Raw genomic sequence first — 20,316 nt, forward strand, 5'->3', positions numbered from 1 at the left:
TATAAAGACGTGAAAGATCTCATTATCCGCGAGTTACTTTTACTTCGTAAGGTTTATATGTCATTTTTACATTGCTTTTTCCTAATGATATCAGAAATGTTCCCACCAAATTGGGCGAGCACACCGATTTGCGTGCTGGCTAGAAATAAGCCGAGGCTGGCTAGAAATAAGCGGAAAAGAAGAAAATTAATGGTAACCTCGGCGGAAAGTTTCCGCAAGGCGGAAATAATTAGTCGCTGCTGGGACTGCCGAGAAAAAAGATTCAAGAACCTCTCATTAGCGAGGGAGAAGAAGTCCGTATACGCGTGAGCACTTTGTTGCCTTTCCAATGCATCTCTTGTTTATTCCCGCTCTTCCACTCCCGCTTCGATAAGCAACTTCGCTAAAGAGGCTTCTCATTAGAGAACATTTCCTTCAGTCTGCCTGTTGTTAAAATACATTACAGCGGACGAGCGAAAGATCGATCCGCGTGAAATAGAAATTGCTATCAAGAGATCACCGCACTTTCTGATGGATAAAAATTACTCGACGGTTGAAACAGAAATATTGAACTGAACTGTTAGTTTTTCATTCTTTTCACTTCAAATTAATTTCAACACATTAATCAATATCCAATATTTTATTTTAGGTTTAACGTTATTAATAACAGCTAAACTAAATTTGTAATCATTTATAAAAATTTGCGTTTTCTCATAACGCGAAGTCATACACTATGTCCGAACATATTATACCTTCCCTCTATTTCCATGCCGCACTCTGACATTAGTTGTTCTCCGACATTGAAATATGATCATCTTCTCTGAGCCTTTCGCATCATTTTTCCCTCCGACGCACAGTTTTCTGACTACGATTTACGCTGTTTGCTTGCACGCATACTTCCAACTATTACAATGCTACCGCGTGATAAAGGCAACGGATCTTCCTGCCGCTATACATCGGAATAAAATTGGATGAAACCTGTGCTGTCTCGCACGCCGTGCGACCGCACAGATCGCGATTTTGTCGCACATTCACTCGTACGAGCAATTTCGTGGTCGAGTTCCCTCGCGCGGACAGTGTTATCATGACGTGCAGCCTTTCTCTGGTTTACTCTAACTCAATGGCGTAGTTGCTATAGTTTCGATTGTTTATCGAAACCGAGAATTGAAATCTGTATGAGCTGATCCGAAATCCCATGAATTGATTTTCTAATCATTTATTTCTTTATTTTTACTTGTTTTAATTCTCTTTATTAAAAAAAAATTATTTATTGTATTATAGTATACTTTCATGTTAGTTTACTTCAATTTCTGAATATGTTACTTAAAAAAATATACAAAAGAGCGTTTTTGTAGAATAAGACTTTTATTTTGCAGTACATTGTTTCTAACATGTGAGATTTCATTGTAAAACTCACTTGGGCCAATGTATAGGTTTTACCTCTACGAGAGTATCCCATATATAATTCTTAAACTGCTTTTTGAAAGATTCAGGAAGACGTTGAACAGGTATAAAGTTAGATTCATTTTGCAAGCGGTCTCTGGCGGCTCGTACTTCAGATCATGCTAAGAAAATAGTATAGCTTCGATTTCCGATGGATAGTAGTCTTACAGATAGTTGCTTGCAGACAGTAGGATTTTGTATTATTCGACATTCAAATATTGTAGCATCTTGCATGTATATAACACGAGGTAAGAGCTTTGCGAGGAATAAATATAAATGTAAATTCAACTTCCGCAAGAATAAATATAACCAGAATTCTCGAGAATTCGGTAATTCACATGTATGTATTACTTCTAGCTTTTTATAATGCACGGAAAACTAGATTTAATGATAAAAATGAATTACAAAATACGCGCTCCGTGAAACGTAATATAAAAATTTTTAATATCGTAAAATAATTACCGTATAACGTATATTTAAATTACGTTATCCTTTTGTAGCGTGGATACATTTCTACGAATGAATAGTTATTAAATATAAGAATGTGCAGCCATATAAAAGTGCGGACAGAATTACGGCGAGTTCGGATGGGGACGTACAGACAGGATGGCATTTTTGACTATTACACTTTTTAATTAAATTAATCACCGTTTTGTGCGCGGCTGAATTAAATTATAGTATGATAGCGTATAACGCTGAAACGCAAGAATCTACTTTAATTTCATCGTGACCCCGTTTTTGCATATTCGGTTTTTGAAATTCGTAAAATTCCGCATTAACTAATTGTCAGAGTATTGCTCGATTCGCAATTAAATCGTAATTATAATTATTGCGAATAAGATAAGAGTCATTCATTGCATAGCATCCATGGTATTTAATTGCAGAATAACTTACAAGTTATGTATTTCCGAAATTATTACATTGGAATGATATAAATGTCTTCTTATAAGACGGAACGTTGCGCAACGTAATTACTCAAGAAGAGAAATCGCTTTCCTTTAGCAAAGAATTTATTTGTAACTTGAATAAGCAAAATCTCTAATCTGACGAGAGTCGGATTCTATATTTAATTACAGTTAACAAATCACTTTTGTAATTCATACGCAAGTTACATCATAGACGATGATGCGAGTACGAAATTATTTTTATTTTATAAATAATAATTATATCTCTTGTTAAAATTATAAAATGGACTCGTAAACGTACAGATAAAAATATTTTTTGTTTATTTTTCGTTAAATATATAATTTGCAAAGCTTATTTTGGTAATAAAAAACGATCAGTGATAATGCAAAATGCGCTTGGCACAAAGAATCTTGAAGTATCTGTTTTTGATGTCGACATTAAAGCAATCCCGGAACAAAGTTGCTTCCGTTAATGGAGAAATCGAAATTGCAATCGACACAGGAAAACGAGATTTAATTCCGAACTGTTTCTTGGGCGCTGATCTTTTTCGAGCGTTTTCACAAGAACGCGCTCATTTGCCGACGATGCCGAAGAGCGAATGCAATAATAGCGTTAAATAGAGAAGTATTATCTACGCGACTTTGAATCCTTCTTTGCAAAGGTTCTGCTTTGCTGTGCTTAATATGAAACTAAATAATGGGACAATAATTATAATTAAGATAATTAAAGATTTTGACAAATCAAATTTCGACTTCCAGATTAATATTCCTCTCAAGCATAAGGGTAATGTGTGAAAAGTTTTATTTAAACTTTAATTACTAAAACATTTATCGCTAAAAACTGTAACTAGCAATAAGGGTTGCCCGAGGTCAACTTTTCTGGAATTAAGCAAAAGCTTAATTAAAATTTATTTAAAAATACATTTATGTTGTTTCCATGTTACTTTATTATTAACACAAAGAACTGTGGAAAAAGCTTATTAAAGCTTATTAAAAATATTCCTTTTAAATGTCATTATCGTAGCTATTCTGATATAATAGACCTAACAAAAGATTTGTACCGCGTGAGACAATGTTTCAATAATTAATTGCCGAATTAATTCGATATAATGTATTGTTTGTCATCGATTTATTTAATGGAGTGACACATTGAGCGGACGTGTCGTCGGAGTAAATAGTTCTCCAATGCCCTCCATCGTTTGCGCGATAAATTCGCCACTATGTTGCGATTGACAAGTGAGTGAGAACATTTATTTCCGGCTAACGGAGCATCGAAGTGCGTATTGTTCGCGGTCACAATGGAAGATACTAATAATCGTTGGTCGTTTAGTTACAATCGCGCGAACTGAATCTATCTGCAGCATCACATTCGACATATCGGTAATATCATATTTAGAATAGGCATATTTATGGCAAGTATATTAAGATTATATCGATCAAAAAATATTGATATTCAAAAATATTAAATAGTGTGTACGTTTTCCGTGAATGAATATATTGTTTCCATGTATGTACAAGAGATTTTACATATCAAGTAAACATCCATTAGCTTGACTCCATAAACGTTACAAAAATGTTTTGATTGCATTGTAGAACTGATATTTTTACGATTAATCTATTTTTATGATGTTATAACCAAACCTTTTTTCATGATTCGTACCACGGGATCACGGAAATAAAACATGAAATAATATTTCCACTTGTCTGTATACGTAAAAATCAGTACGTTACGTTTAACGAGAACAAGTGCCCCAAATTACGGACAGTTTTCGACAGGCAATTGCCATCTAATATCTGATAGCACACTCACACACATATATATATATATATATATATATATCCCCGCCTCTAGAGAACATTGAAAATAATAAATTCACTGAATCGAAATCACTGAAATAAATGTTATAGGAATAGTATTCTCTCGTTGTGTACGAATTGCATTAATTGGTTTTTGCATGACAATAATTGTTTAAATTGTCAGTTATTTGCAATATTAATAACATTGGACAATAATTGAAAGGAAAAATAGATTTAAAATTAATAATACGCCATTTTCATAAGTTTGATAACAAACAAAAACATTTGCATATTTTTTTTTGACAAGGCTTTAATAAATTGCAAAAAAATATGAAAATATTTTTGTCATGTACGAAAGAAGTTGTTAGTATTTTTATATATACACATACTGCATGCTAGTTTTGCTAAATGTTGTGATTACAATCTTAACAACTGTAATAATTACAATTCTGATGCAAAAATTGCTAAAATTTTAATTATCAAGTTCATTGCTTATTTGCGATTTGTTCGGCTCGCACGTTACTTCTACATTTTGCGCGGCTTTATTTTTCCATTGAGTCCATTCGAAACGATTGAAATAAAATACGTGGTGAAACATCGTTGGAATCACGCGCGGCAATATCAGGAACATTATTTGCTGTTAGATTAATATCCCGTCGGCGGCATCGCGCCGTCGTTTCGCCAGTGCCTTGTCCTGGTAGTCTGCCAAAAGCGCGTAGTATTGTACGTCCCGGAACCGGAAACACCCACCCGTATAACCGCCGGGGCGTACGTCCAAATATCACCGGGAGAGAGTGCGCCCTTGGAATTGCGCAGCCTCGAGACCGGGTACTCTCGCGAGATCCGCCGGGCTGTGAGTGAGCCGCGCCCGTTGCAAAACTTTGCTCGAATAAATTAATTAACCCGATGTTACAGGCAGGACAGAAGAGATGGGGACAACACGTTTTGCGGGACTGAAGGACGATTAAGTCGTAGGGACGACCCTCGTGGGGTCGAGCATCCCGGATTCGTGGCTTGGCACTAACAAATAAGAGACTAAATCTCGGCAAACGGTCATGCTATTCCACAACACTGTTTAATGCTAAATCCTATGCTCGAAATAATGTATGAACGTTTAATAGAAATTTTCATTATGCTGGCGGGGTAAATATTTAAGCGAGGAGTGATAAAAATTTTATGGTATATCTACCTTCCTCGCTGTAAATTAGAAAATTATATTATTACGGAATTTGCATGTGTCAAATAATGATGCACATTTATTGAAATAATTTACACATGAATCTTGTATCACTAATTGTATCATGCAATGTTTAGCTTAAAAGTAATCAGATTTTCGCTTTACGACTTCAATTTTATTAAATGTACCGAATAAATTTATCTCGCGAATACCGTTGGGTCGATTTACATCATATCGCGAATGTCAAAACGTCTTTTCCCAGCTTTTTCTGCTTGAATTAAAACGTGAAAAGTATAAAAGGTCGTCGAATGATTACGTCTCGTCAACGCGTCTTGCCACAGGGTTTCATATCCTGAATCCCATGCTAGCTGATGTGAAATGAGCTTTCTAAAAGCCGTAGATAATCCTGACTAAAAGACTACAAAGTTCTCGAGACGAAGTACTCTTAACGTTTATCGTAAGATCATGAACTGCTCGCCGTGTTCTAAAGAGACTACCATTTGCACTCCGAAGATAATCATGCCTTCTACGATGTCTCTTCATGGAGTATCTTAAGAATCGAATTACAGTCCTTTGCACAAAAGTTTCATTTCTACATCAAGTGCAAATTAAAATAGCAATTCAAATAACAAAGCTATATTAATATTTAATTGTAGAACATTATATTTTATCTAAACATTATTCTCTTATCTCTTATTCCTTCAGACATTTTTACGAATAGCAAGCCGTAATTGATACAAATTATAATCATAGTAATATTTAATACTACAATGTAAAGTCATTTAAGAAGCAAGAAGGATAGAATTACGCGACAAGACAAAAACAGCCTATGAAACTGATTTTGTTCACAATTAGAAGAAGCAAATTGTTGCTCCAAGATTATGAGTTCTGAGAAGCCTTGTTCGCCGAGCCCGTTAAACTAGAAGGGGAGGGGGGAAGCCGTAAAACTTCCCTCGAATAAATTAATTAACCTGGAAAATCAGGGGCAAGTAAAGTGGAAGCTTGAAGGGCAATTAAGACGACGCGACGTATCGTTTTCGCTACAATATTGGATACACTTCCGTGGTACAAGACGAAGGCATGCGCGAATAGTTTTATTCAATTATCAGAAAACGTTACTAGATGTAACGGTAAAAATGTTAACCAAATAGCCTATTATTTCGTGACTACATACTTAATCTCTTTCACGTGTCGGTAATAATTTTAACGTTTAACAAACTCCCCTTTAAAATTTTCCCTTTGTAGCTCATGTTGATATCATTCTCAGTGCCTCTTAACTCTTAATTTGAAATGTCAGAAGCACTGTAAGTTATCTTCACAATTCACAATCTAAATTTATCTTGTCCCATTTTGCATGCGTTATTTTGCGCGATTTAACTTTCCCAGTTCGCAGTTTACGTGAAGGTGAGAACCTACAAAACGAGTAGTGGAAACTTGCGCGGGAGCGGGGTGTGGACGGGCGGCGGAGCAATATGCGCGGAAGGATGCAACCCGTAGACGCGTCGGAAATGGACCAAATCCGGGAATTGGATAGCGTTTCGTTAAATCGTAGAACGGACGGTATTGAATTAGATTTCGGCAAAGCAAAAACTCACCTCGCATTTCGTCTCGTCTTCGTCCCATCGAAAGCGGCAGTTCACCCTTCCATTGCACTCCAATTCCGCGGCGATGCACGTCGCATCCTCACAATCGTATTCATCCACATTGCAGGCTGGAAAATAGAAAAAAAACCCCGTGTTGCATACATTGAATTGCTCTTATCGAATAACTGAAAAAATATATAATTGTATTATATGAGATACGCCAAGTTTTCTACATGTTCTCTTTTACGGATTCTTCGGCCAATCAATTCTACGTTGATTGTTATAAGTCTCTTAATTATATATAAAATTAATTTCTGCTATGATAGATAGGTATAATTGTCAAGTTTCCGTCATATATATTTAATACATGTACGTATATAAAATTCCCAGCAAATTAATAGCGAGCTTTTCTAACCCGAGACATGCTTCCGTGAAATAACCGTCGACCCTTAATTCGCATGGGAAAATTGTAACGTAAAGTCTTATCGTTCGACGGTGGTCTGGATAAGGGAATTGCTGAACAGGATGTAGTCACCGGCAAGATATTAGTTCCGCGTTGGCGGCAGGTGCGGAAAGCCGGAAATTCTTCTCGTGCCATACTGGAACCCGTGTGAATTCCGCACACGTAACTGCGATTCTGCGGGCCACCTCATTTAACATTCAGACAAGTACGCGACCATTAATTTGAAATTTGATTCCTTTACCCAACGATTATCCACGACGCTTCGTCGGACGTAAGGTGCTTATTGAATGAGGCGCGCACATAATTATAAGCTGAAAACGCGAAAATGTGAGTCTTTTTTCTAATCCAATTCAGCTTGCACTTTCAGAAAATCGCCGACCGTTACACATAAAGCACATATTTTAAAAGCAAGAACTTATTTTAAAGGCGCAAAATTTTATTAAAATGTATATAACTTATCGACTTTTACTCGCATTTCATCTAACCGTATATTGCAGAATTTTACACCGTTTTTAAAATGGGCATTTGTTGTTACCGATATAGAGAAACAAAATAATCCTTTTTTTTAAAACATTGTTTAGCCATTTCGCAATTTGCCGGGATTAACCATACAGTTTGCTAACTCAACACAAAAATTATAGTGACAACTGTGTACTCGCTGGCTGTGTAATCCGCGTGGTCGTTAAATCAAAATACGTACAATAAGCGGAACACACACATATTGGAAAAATTTTGTGAAATTGTAGCAGATGTTTTTTGAGTACTATGTAGACAATTTCCACGTTGTTATCACGGCCGCAATAATAGTTAGAATATACAGTTTGCACTGCCACAAACTACTATTGTAATACTGTTAAAAATTATCAAAGATATTGTTTATATGTGTTTCATAAATTTCGATCTGACTTTTTAATATAAATTATTGAAAAATTTAGCGTTTTTGTTCCGATAAAATTGTTTTTTTTTTTTTGTCATTTATATTCCTTTATGGTGTAAAAAATTTTAAATTTAAAATTTAAAAAAAAAAGAAAAGAATAATTGCAGCGTATTATATTTTTTGTAAATATCTAATAATTAATTAATTAATTTTATCTCTATTTTATATATAGAGTTATTTAGACTCATGTACCTATTACTTATTATGCAATAAGTAAATTAATAATTAATTAAACGACGTTAATTATAAATAACTATGAACAATAACATAAATTTATGCTCTATTAATTTGCTTGATATATTAATGAATTCTGCATCCGATTTCCTACGTGCTGCTTGTTTTGTCGCATTATCAGCTAAGATTTAAATTCCCTTTATCGCATAAATCTTACTTTGAAACTTTATTATGCCAGATTAACAATTATTATTATCATAATCCGTTTAATAACGTTACTCGCGACTGTTATAAAAGCGCACGATAAATGTGTTAAACTCACGGTGTTATGAATTGATCGTTACGCTGTTTCGCGCTATAATTTTGCGGCGTTTTAATCGTACTTTAATATTGAGTAATAAATTTTAATAGCATTCTAATCTTTACACTGAATTGGAAGTATGACTTTTGACGACGAGTCGATCACATGTTCTCCGCATTGTGAGAACGCATTGAACCGGAAATATATGTATTCATTATAGTACTCAGAAAGACTCACATTTCTCGCCGCTCTCCTTGTCCCTGACGGCGGTCATCACCGCTTCGAAGGAACTGTTCATAGCTTTCGGTTCCGCGTAGAATCTCAAGTGAGCGATACTGGTTTGAATGACGACGGTGTCGGCAATGCTGCCGCAGAAAATCCTTTCTCTCGAGGGTATGTCCGTGTGTTCCCTGAATATGTCCACGAAGTTCGCCTCACATTCATTCGGCCGCTGTAGTTTGAAATCTTGGAACGTCAGCTGGATCTGGAAATTGTATGCGTTTCCCAAGTTCACACACATAGCGCCGGTTTATATATGAGCCGTCGCGACAGAAGAACAGACTAATAATTCAAAGAATCTCTCGCGACGTAATTAGATGACACAATCTCCCGAGGCTACGTCGTCCATGTTACAATTACGGAATCGCGCGTATTTTCACGCCAGACGGGTTGCAAGATGCCGTGAATTGTTTTTGAGGATGCATCAAAGACATCACCCACGAGAACACGAAGTACCGACATACGAAGAATTCTTAAGCGTGCGTCACATAGTGGGCTCAAATGCGAAATTTCTCGGAAATGTCGTAGCTCTTGAAAAGTATGCGTGAAAATGCAGTTTTCCGCCACTTCGGATTTTGTCGTGCCGTAGAATGGATAACTTTATAAATAGTTTTGATAGAAACTTGAGAAATATTAACTTTATTAACAATTTTAATAACAAAAGTTTCAGAAGCCAAAAGATTTTTTGACGCTGAAGCAGATGCTGTTATCAGCTGCGATGTAAATTTTGCAACGGATGTATCGTAGACAAAGTATTCGCGTAAAACCGCTCTGTTATATCTGCACCACGGCAGCAAAGAGCTATTGTAAATCATTCAGAAACACATTACTTTGAGCGGAACGGCGTTTGAAATTACGTTGCATGCCAGAACAGACATTCGCATCGATTGAATACCGCAGTAAAATGTATATGGATCGAATAAGGATTGCAGTATTATGTAACGATACAGAAATATTAGAAAAAACGTTTTAGACTCTAACCCGTTGATATTAAATTTTCGACGGTACAATATGTGAATACTACACAAATTTAGATTGATGACCGGGCTAGGTTAAATGAAGAAATGATTTACCTTCCATCCTTCTTTCACACGAATGATCCACATGCAGTCTAACGCGAGTCCCTCTTTCTCGGCCTGGATTCTCCTGTCTTTGACGTCGTTGTTCTGAATTATCGCCTGCGTACCCGTCACGTTAACTAAGCATGGTTCTGGCTCCGGTGGCACGCCCGCTGTGAATCACACCTATTACAGTTCTACACTTTCCCTAAGCTCGCCAATGCTCATATTCATTTATTTATTATCGTGTTAGTATTATAATGTTTGGATTCAACATCAAAAATTATTCAAAATTTAATTTTGACTAAAAACTTTAATTTAAATTTAATTTTAATTTAAATAGCAGTTATAAAAACAGTATGAAACAATTTAGAAATCTATTGCTCTTTGCAAAACATTTTTTGCCGAAATAAACTACTTAGATGGTTTCGACGCGCTACTCATTTATAAATAATAAATAAGAAGCTACGTTATATACTATGTACAGTACATTGCATACGCTAATCCCCAGACTGCTGTTTACCGCGCGTATGTCCAAGAAGTAGTTAAAAATAGTTATGGCGCGGCAGCCTTCCCTCAATCACGATTAAACATAATTGACATCTCCGTAGAGCAAAATCATAGCAACGTGAGATCAAACTCATTGAAAAGTTGAAAACTTTGTCATTTTGACAAAAATATACGCGAGACAATTTATTTGCAAATAATATTAAATAATAACAATATATTTATTAAACATAGATATTAAACAATAAAAATATGTCGAATTAATGGAAAATAGATTACGCAGTGTCGAAAATGAAAATTAATGGTAAAAATAAAACTTCTGAAGATAGTGTGACATTGAAGAATAGTAAACTGTCATGAGATGTAAGAGGCATTGGATATATCGTGCTCTATTATCAAACTAATCCATTCAGCACAAATGCAGCATTGCGTTTTTATTTCTCAGTTTATTCTCATGGGAAATAAGTTCTTATCTTTAAATCGCTTATTACTTTCTTTTTTTACAATTTTTGTAATATTTAAAAATATATAAAACACGAGAAAATGCCTTGTCAAATTTTAATATGTATGTTAATTCTGCTTTTCTTAACTTTATTTAAAAACAGATATTTATTAACAAAAACGTACTGAATGAAATATTAAAGGAAACGTCCATGCTGCCACATGTTTCAATATTGAGCATCAATATTGGAACTCTGTAGCGAATGAGTTAATTAACTACGCGACGAAGTAAAAATTTTAGTGTTTGATCGCGCGCGCTGGCCGCACCCATCTCCTGCCGTGTATATCGATCTAAGGACGAAGCTTGGTTAAAACTAGACTCGCTGCGGGTATTCCGTATATTCATAGCTCTATCTTCGTTCTCCTGCCGGCTGAGTATGAATTAATTTTGGTCCCAGTCGCGGTTGTACGACACTCACTGCCGCGGGCCATCTATTTCCGAAGTGTCTCGTAATTTTCCGTGCAAGAACAGGCGACGTGGAGCCTCGAATATTCGCAATCAGCGAATCGTTAATTATTATCAATATCCACATTACTGACTGTTATCACGTTCGTTACACTGTCTCTATTTTCTCTGGGCCTCTATCTCGTTACAGCGCGATTCGCCGAGTGTTCTAGTTCAATATTGGTTAAACAATTTACTACGTATACGTTAATATGACAATTTGCACATTGACATTAAATAGAGATTTCCGTTTTAGATTTGGTTGCGCTACCTTTACTCATGCCATAAGTATTATCTTTAGAATTCATTTAAATAGAAATTATTTTTTCCTCGTCACTTCTAGAATTTCAATTATACGCTTTTGTGAAACACGGACCGGTATGCACAAAAGATCAGTTAAGCTTTCGTTCCGCGTTGATTATGCCGTTATTACGTGTCATTAACGCAGGGTATTCCGGATAAATTAGTTTCAATCGCCATTGTGTCGGATCAATTATCTCAGCAACAAGTTCTCACCGCGTACGCGAGAATCATGCGAACAAGCGTGAGGAAGGACTAGAGCGAAATCTCAAGTTCGTTATCGATCAGTTTAGTAATCCGCAGTTCCACGCTCAAAAGATATACGAGTCCCACGCCCGAGAAGTGAATGGCTAGCAGTAGATCAGAGTTAAACAGAACTTACGACTGAGACAAATTCTTGGCGCAAGCAGAAAAAGGAGGCGACTCTGGATATTGATAAAATTTAAAACCTTGTTATTTAGAAAAACCTCGCAAGAGAGAGAATTTTCTCAAAAATACTTGTCGATGTTTTTAATACTATGGAATAAATAAAAAATAATTAGCTTGTAACGTAAATTGGTGACTAAAATAAAAAAGCGCTTTAAAAAAATGCTTGGTAAAATAATGTCTTTTTAAACAACGTCGCGGCATTCTATTATCTGTTTGCTTGTTTATGCACCAATTGACTTACAAGTTATTAGCCGTTGTTAAAAATTGAATTTTAGTCAAAGTTAATCGAAGAAAGTTTGATAAGGAGAGTCCCTCGTGATATAAAAAAAACTTTATGACTCTGAGACTTACGATAAGTCGGTCTCGGTATCATGTTCCACACAGCCTTGAAGCCCTTGCCCTCGATATTCTCGTCGCTGTGGAATCGCAGCCAGAGGTACCGTGTCTTCGATGTGATCTCGGGGGGAAAATTCGTGCCACAGAAGTTGCCGAGGAGATTAGAGTAACCGTGCTGGCCGTCACGTACCTCAAGGAAATCGAAACGGCAATCCGGGCTGTCTTCGAGCTTAAACTCGTCTCGAAAGTCGAGTTTCAACAGCATACCTTTGTCAGCTGAAATGAGAGGGAGAAACCACATGACCGTTAGCAAGTACACCATAAAGAGGGAAGGATGTGTAGAAGCAGGGTGAGATGTATTTGATGGTCGTGTTCATGGAAGTCCTAGCATGAAGATAGAGCACGATAGAGGTGCGGAACAGTTAGGCTAGCAAATGCAAGCTTCGCGCTCGTCGGTATGGTATTGTCTAGTGGAGATTTTTCGCACAAGCGCTTGTTAACGCTTTGATGCATAAAATCTTATCAGCGTTACTATGACAATGCGAACATCACTATCTTCTGCATTACAAGCAGATAAAAACAAAATAAGCGTCTATTATCACTGAATGTACGATTGATAGAAGTAAAACGGTGGCAATTATTTAAATTGACAGAGAAAAATTTGGTTTCTTAATGAGCTGATAAAATTAATGAATATTCTATCAGAAATAACATGCCTCTTTAAAATAGCAGTGATGAAATGCGACGGCAAACAAATCCATTTCACTGACGATATAAAATGACAATAATTGTTAATGAATATTTACTTAAATAACCGCGATTTTAGTTAATCAATAACCGCGATTCATGTTTAAATGCGATGATATTTTGCAACTCAACGAGTTAATAATTATACATACAATCATACATACAATCCGATATTATACTATATCCGATATATATGTAAAATCGGCCGTATACTCAGGTATCAAACCATCATGCATATGTGATTCATAATATTATTATGCGAAATGATTAATGCAAATGACACGTTTGAATTATACAATCAGTTCACATATCTTATTTCGGCTTTTCTCCGAAAATATGCACGGAATAGTAATAATGGAGCACATTTTTGTCTCTACAAATTTTGCAACGCGAACGTCTTTTATGGTCGGACGAGTTACTCGACAAATATTCCAATGTCGTTAGCCCCGGAAGTCAGTCTGGCTCTGAGCCAAATTGTTCGTCAGAAGCTGCGACACGAAGCTGCGTTGTTTTCTCGCTGGTTACCACGTTAGAGCTACCGTAGGTAGAGCTTACAAAGCATTTTTCCATGTAATATAATACTTGTGTCAGGAGAAACAGCTGTAACATAGTTTCAGAAGCACCGTAATGACGAAAAATGAACCTGATATTTGGAAGGCGGTATATTCATTCTTCTGCATTAAATAGATAATAATCATTTCGCTGATTATATATTTTTAACGTCCTCCTTATTTTAGGCACTTATCTTCTCAGCATTTATTACAGACGGAAATAATCAGAAATAATGTTAACGTTGTCTGTTATCGCAAACGTGCGTCAGGACAAAGAGACATAGTTCTCGGAAAGTCGGGGGCGAAACGTGTCGCCATCGTTTCCAGTAAATTCTTACCTACCGCGATGCGATCTGTAATGAGGCCGTAGAGATGCAAATGCGACTTCACTTTCTCCGCACGTACGAAACTTATCCGCAAATTATTCAGGCGAGACCGATCGTTAGGATACACTCTATCTTCCGGCTCTAGTCAGATATCTACGTATACCCGTGTGTTTGCGTGTGCAATCGAGCGTGTGTGTACGCGTCGAATATGGACCACCAGACCACTTGACTATGCGCATTTAGACATCACCCTGGGCAACCACAAGATCATCCTATTATCCACGTAACACACCCTTATACGTGTCTACACGTTATTGGAGCCGCGATTGCTAGATATCCGTTGCTAGATATCCGTATGCAGCGAGAATGAATTTTCTACTTTATTTCAAATTTAAATCTCTCTAATATCGTTAATTATCAATATTCTTACTATGATAAAAAATTTGCGAATAGAATCTAATGTGATTGCAATCGAATGTTGTGCGTGGCCGATGTTTTTCTGACGTAATCGTCTCGCAGACAACGCACACGCGATAAAGGAAACATTGACTCTTGACCATATAGCAATTGTCGATATATTTATCCTTGGACATAAATAGTTCTCAATACACTCCCAAAAATAATCCGACTATTTTAGATAGCCAGATCGCGCCAAGAACGCCGTACGCGGTTACGGAGGCTTTTTGCCGGAATACATAAGGTAAAATTAGTAGTATTTTTAAATACTTTTCAAGAATTTCATCCATCGAATATTTGCGGAAGCGATTTTGGAATCGGAATGTTATTTGATGACGACTGAGTTTGCTAGAAGGTCGCGCGTCTAGAAATTGTTGCACGAGCAAGCTGTCTTTGCCAAGCGTTCATGAATAACTGTTGTTGGAATATACTTTGAAAGAGTTCTCGGAAAAAGATTGCAAATGCGAAATTCATCAAATATAAAAGACCTGTGAAATATAAAATATACATGGAGCAAATAAAGCTCATTATGATTATATGCTTGACTAGCGGAAAATATTTACAATTCTTTCTATTCTGAAGGAAGAAAAATAGTAGCTGCATAATAAAATGTCGAGATGATGTAAAAATAAAGTGAGAATAAAAATGAGAATAATGAAGTTGTTATCTGATATAATATCTAATTCATGAAATATCTTATTAAATAAATATTTTTTCTTTGTAAAACTTTTGAGAGATTGCTTTAAAAGACTTTTTAAGACTTGTTAAAAATATAGCGTTTGAATATTTCTTTCTTCGAACTTTTTTATTTGCGCTTATTTGACGTGTAAGCTTATAAAAGCTTATAAAGGCTTTAGCTATTGACAAACATTAAAGTCGTCAATACAGATCCGTTTGATGATTCTGGCCTTTACATTGTATGCATTTGAAAGCGCGTAATTGCTGCGTTGAAGCTTTTCTATGAATGAAACTTTGGCTAGCTCCGATGAAACGCGTCATATAACCATTCGTCAATGACAAACGCGTATAGTAATACCGTTTTGTCGCGCAAAACTCGGTTTTGAGAGGAAAAATCGTTACGTCGAGGTCGTGCCGAAAATATAGCATCGCTTACGGACGTTGCAAAAATCGCCGCACGTCTTCGCGGCCGGATGTTCTCGCTTACGCGCGCAGCATTCGAATGGCGACTCGATAGGTCTTTCCCCTGGACTTTCTTTGGCAAGGACGCGCACTCTAAAGCGAGAAAAATGAAAAGAAAGAAAGCGGAAATAGACGGCGAGCATCAGCGTTCTCGAAGCAAAAAACTCGATGAACTTTCTTTTGAGATCTCTCTTGCTTTTGCATGGAAATGTACTTCGACCATGATGTTTCCTTCTCACGAAGAAAATATAGAATTATATTATTGTACAATGTCGTGTGCTGTGACACTTGATTAATAATATATATTTTTCTTCTAATATTAACTTTAAAAATTCTTTATTTTGTTGAAAAACGTGATATCGAAGTATTTACATCGAATCCTTCTAGCCCTAATAATGAAGTTTTCCAGTCTTTTTCAATAATATAAAATATTTTGAAGTGTCTCAGATTTTTGGCATTTTTTCATCCATCTACCATACATTTTTCTATTTTTTGAAGTACATTTTTTGTTAGCACAAGTTCAGATAGATATTGTTTAAAAAAATATCTAAAATATCAGAACTAATATGATCCAAATTGTTCTAATTATTGTAGACCCCGAATTTATTTCTAGATTACATCATTCTTATCATATCTCATTAATAAGTTGGAAATAAACGGTTGGAACTTCGATAATAAAATAGCGACCGTTCGACAGCGCGCAGCGGGATTATCTTTTACGATACCGTGCTCGATAGTCTCGCGGCTTCGTCGTTGCGTCCTCGTCATCGGACTGGGACATCGTTACGTTGACATAAGCCGTAACTCGCTGAATTTCATTCTGCTAGATAATATCTGGTTCAAGCTTGCTCATCGGCGCGGCGCAGCGCAAAGTCTCATATCACCAAGTCTCCGCTAGTGACTTTAGTATTTCCGCGAAGACTGAATTTCTGTCATGGAGGAAGTCCTCTAGTCTCGCCAGCGAGAAACCCGGACTGCATAGCTGTACACACATATCCGCTTCATGCTGCCGCAGTTAGGTGCCAGAGCGTATTTGCGCCGGGTGCTTTAGTTCAGTTTGTATGTGTATGTGTCTTTGTATGCATATACGATCCTACCACGAACTGCTGCTCGTCCCCACCTCCGAATTATGCCACTTCCCACTGACTATCGCTATACGTGATTCCCACGGTAACGGCGTCTCTCCCTTCGGTAAGACCATCGAATTTTCCGTACAGCCTTAACGGATAGTCACCGAAATGTCGAAGGGTGGCTCTCGAATTGCCCGTTTGCAATTAATTCAGCGAAATTGGATAGCATTGAACCGGAGAAATATCACAAAGCGCTGCTTGCATTGATCTTACGTACATATTATACATTATTAAGGAGGCATAATATAATTTCTCTTGCAATTTGCATAATTGAATGTAATCGGTGATATGAAATTGTATCTCATTATGTTTCAAATGTTAATGAAATGTTAACATTCTTGAGACACCCTGTATATATGAAAATCAAAATTTAATTTTTAATTAATTTGAAATAAACTTTAATTTGATAAAGAATGCATTTACCCTATACATTTATTCTTGTACAGTCTTACTTTGATGAAGCAGACTCAATTTGATGAAAGCATACAGATTAAATGTAATTATTGAACTTGGCACAGATACCAAAAGTTAAATAGAACAGAATGGCGATTCTTTCAGTATTAAAAATTTCAGAATATTAACAATTAAAGATTATCTGACATTGAAAATTAATTCGTTTAACTTTCAATATGTAATAATAAAATAAAAAAAAGCTTTCAATATGTAATAATAATATTTTTATCGATAATAATTAAAATTTTAATAAGATGATGAAAAAGCACACGATAGCAAGATAGCTAGAGAGATAGTACCAAGATATTAAACCGTTTATTACGTTTGAGTGAGAGTTGTGCGAATCTTACAATATTAAAATTATCGCGATCGTGATATAAAGGATTATATTTTAATTCTTCTTTAATTGATGATTATTTAACTCCTGCAATTAGTGATTGTGATATATTAGTTGATTAATCACGCAAATAGTAAATCAGCAATTATTTGTAGAAATAATATAATATTCTGTTCGTCTAAATGTAGAGGGGATACCAGAGGGTACAAAGTAACACGTAAACAAATAGGCGTGAAAATATTTCCAAGAATTTCGACGCTAACTCGTGACGTCAGAGCTGTTTACTTTCGCGCCATACGAGCGCTTTTGTACTCGCGCTATCACCTTGATACTATTCGCACGGCTACATTCCAGTCGAACAGGCGGCAGCGGAACCCGCTCCATAATTCTTACAATTTTATCACATTACGCTTGCGACAAATATTATAAAATGATTTATAAATAATTGCTGATTCAGTAATCGTACGACTTAGCTTTTATGATCAACGACTGAGATATATTATATTTCTCTCTGCCGCCGGTTCCAACGCCGCGACTATTGAATAGGTTATAGCTGTGCTATTTCATGTTTTTTCGAGTTTTTGCTTTGTTGTGCTGTGGCAAAGCTCGCGTCGGAAGAGTGTTTATTATTGGGTAATGCCGTTTGAAACATCACGCGATCGTTGTGTTTTCAGAAAGGAGCAGCCATCGATGGACTACCATCGAGAGGAGGAGGAGGCCCGGGGGGCATCAGGCGTCGGTGGAGCAACGTTAAGGTAATTTATTACTTATTATTTGTTATTTGTTACATTAATTGTAACATTAATCTGTTTCTGCGATGATTGCATAGTATTTTGTATCTTTAAAATTTATGATTATTTCAAATATTCGTAAAAGTATTAAATTATAAAAAAATATTTTTTTAAATTAAATATCTATTTGAAAGACAATTAAGAAATTCAATACGTGCAATAATTGTTGTACTTGTAAAAAAGTATTTTGAATATTATTATAATCTGGAGTTTTTTTTGTATTTTACAGATCAACGTAGCCATCAACTTCACTGCTGCGCATCATATTGGTAAGTCCAGATCAAAATATTATTATTTTAATATCAAAGTAATGATATATTATATTTATATATTAATACAAGATATTGTATGTACACACAGAAGCGTTTAAGAAATTTGTTTGAGAACACCATTGAGATAATTAATCATTTTGTTCTCTCACACATATATACAATTTTACATTATTAATAAAATATAAAATATATAGTAATTAGTTATCGAATGGATAAAATTTTAATTTTTTTAATTGATTAAAATAACAGTTATGTTTAGGCATAGTAATCATGAATGAAATGCACATTAAGTAGTCATGTATATTGAGTAGAAAAAAAAAGACATAAAATGTAGAGACTAATTATAGAAAAAAGTAGTTCAAAGATGCCAGCGTCAATTTAGTACTTCAGGTACTATACTTCAGGTATTATAAAATTTCTTTTAAAAAATCTAGTTTGCTACCACTTGAAACAAATAAATTAAAAAAAAATTTGCCAGAATTTAACAGCTTCGCATGCAAGGAAAATAAAATTCAACTAAAAAGCATCGCAGAGGAGAATATTGCCGTCGAATTGTTGCATTTCTGCTGCTTTCCCCCCCCCCTTCACCCCCCTTTTTCTCTCTCTTTACGAAGCGATAAAGCAAATAAATAGTTTTACATCTAAAATAAAATACGGCATCGTAAAAAAATAGAGAGTGGGGCTCTCCGAATGTTCTCTTTCTGGCGATTGCTAGAATACGTGGTCCTCGTAGTAACGATCGACGCTTCCCTTTGGGAGACTATCGAATTTTCCATAGAGTTCCGCCGAATAAGGGCGAGTCTCGCATGTTTGCCGGAAGTTGCACGAGCTAACCGCTCTGTTCCAGGAACTCCTGGAAAATGGTGCATCCTCATACCACGTTTGCTAGTCTGGACCGAATGTTTATTGCCAACATACTGCTATGTAGGGTAATGCACACAGATTTTTCGTTAGAGAGGGTGTTTAAAGAAAGTGAGTAGTGAAAGATAGAGTAGAGAAGAAAAGGAATTCTCTGTAATGATATATTTGAATTTTATGAGATAGAAATAGCATATCATCGGGTGATCTGATGCGACTTACATTATACTGAACTGGAAGAAAACAAAAATTGCAATCCAATTATAACTTAACTACAAAATGTTTTGAATATTTTAGACTTTTAACACATTGATCTAATTTAAAATCAATTTTTTAATAAGAATTTAATTAGACATTAAATTATTTCTTGGCTTTATTTAAGGTTAAATTTAAAATTAAAAAAAGATTTAGTTTAAATAAAAATTATATGAAAATAATTGTAGAAAAGTCATTATATATACTTGAAAACATCATAGAATGTATCAATCTTTCTTTTTTATGATTTTTGATAAATTTGTTAAAGGAAATTTGAGAAATTTGTTTTTTATAGAGATTTATGTTATGTATAAATTTCGTTAACATGCGACGTTGTCAAATACTGATTTTTCAGTATTTGAAAAATGCAATTTATTTTCAGTGAG

General features: G+C 35.6%; 2 protein-coding genes across 3 annotated transcripts in view; one reads left to right on the forward strand and one right to left on the reverse strand.

Annotated features, from left to right (window-relative positions):
• LOC105668376 (uncharacterized) overlaps positions 1–20,316 on the forward strand; it is a 189,104-nt gene that overhangs the window by 40,548 nt on the left and 128,240 nt on the right. The window contains exons 5-6 of the mRNA XM_067358994.1: positions 18,429–18,509; positions 18,775–18,814. Of these exons, the coding sequence (XP_067215095.1) occupies positions 18,429–18,509; positions 18,775–18,814 (121 nt within the window). The remainder of the gene's footprint in view (positions 1–18,428; positions 18,510–18,774; positions 18,815–20,316) is intronic.
• Neto (Neuropilin and tolloid-like) overlaps positions 1–20,316 on the reverse strand; it is a 112,117-nt gene that overhangs the window by 12,338 nt on the left and 79,463 nt on the right. For both annotated transcript variants that reach the window (XM_012360722.2, XM_067358973.1), the window contains 4 exons: positions 12,630–12,890; positions 10,112–10,269; positions 8,997–9,243; positions 6,897–7,012 (listed from right to left, as the gene is read on the reverse strand). In XM_012360722.2, coding sequence (XP_012216145.1) covers positions 6,897–7,012; positions 8,997–9,243; positions 10,112–10,269; positions 12,630–12,890 — 782 coding nt within the window. The remainder of the gene's footprint in view (positions 1–6,896; positions 7,013–8,996; positions 9,244–10,111; positions 10,270–12,629; positions 12,891–20,316) is intronic.

This window comes from Linepithema humile, chromosome 7 (assembly GCF_040581485.1).
Source record: "Linepithema humile isolate Giens D197 chromosome 7, Lhum_UNIL_v1.0, whole genome shotgun sequence".
Taxonomy (NCBI): domain Eukaryota; kingdom Metazoa; phylum Arthropoda; class Insecta; order Hymenoptera; family Formicidae; genus Linepithema; species Linepithema humile.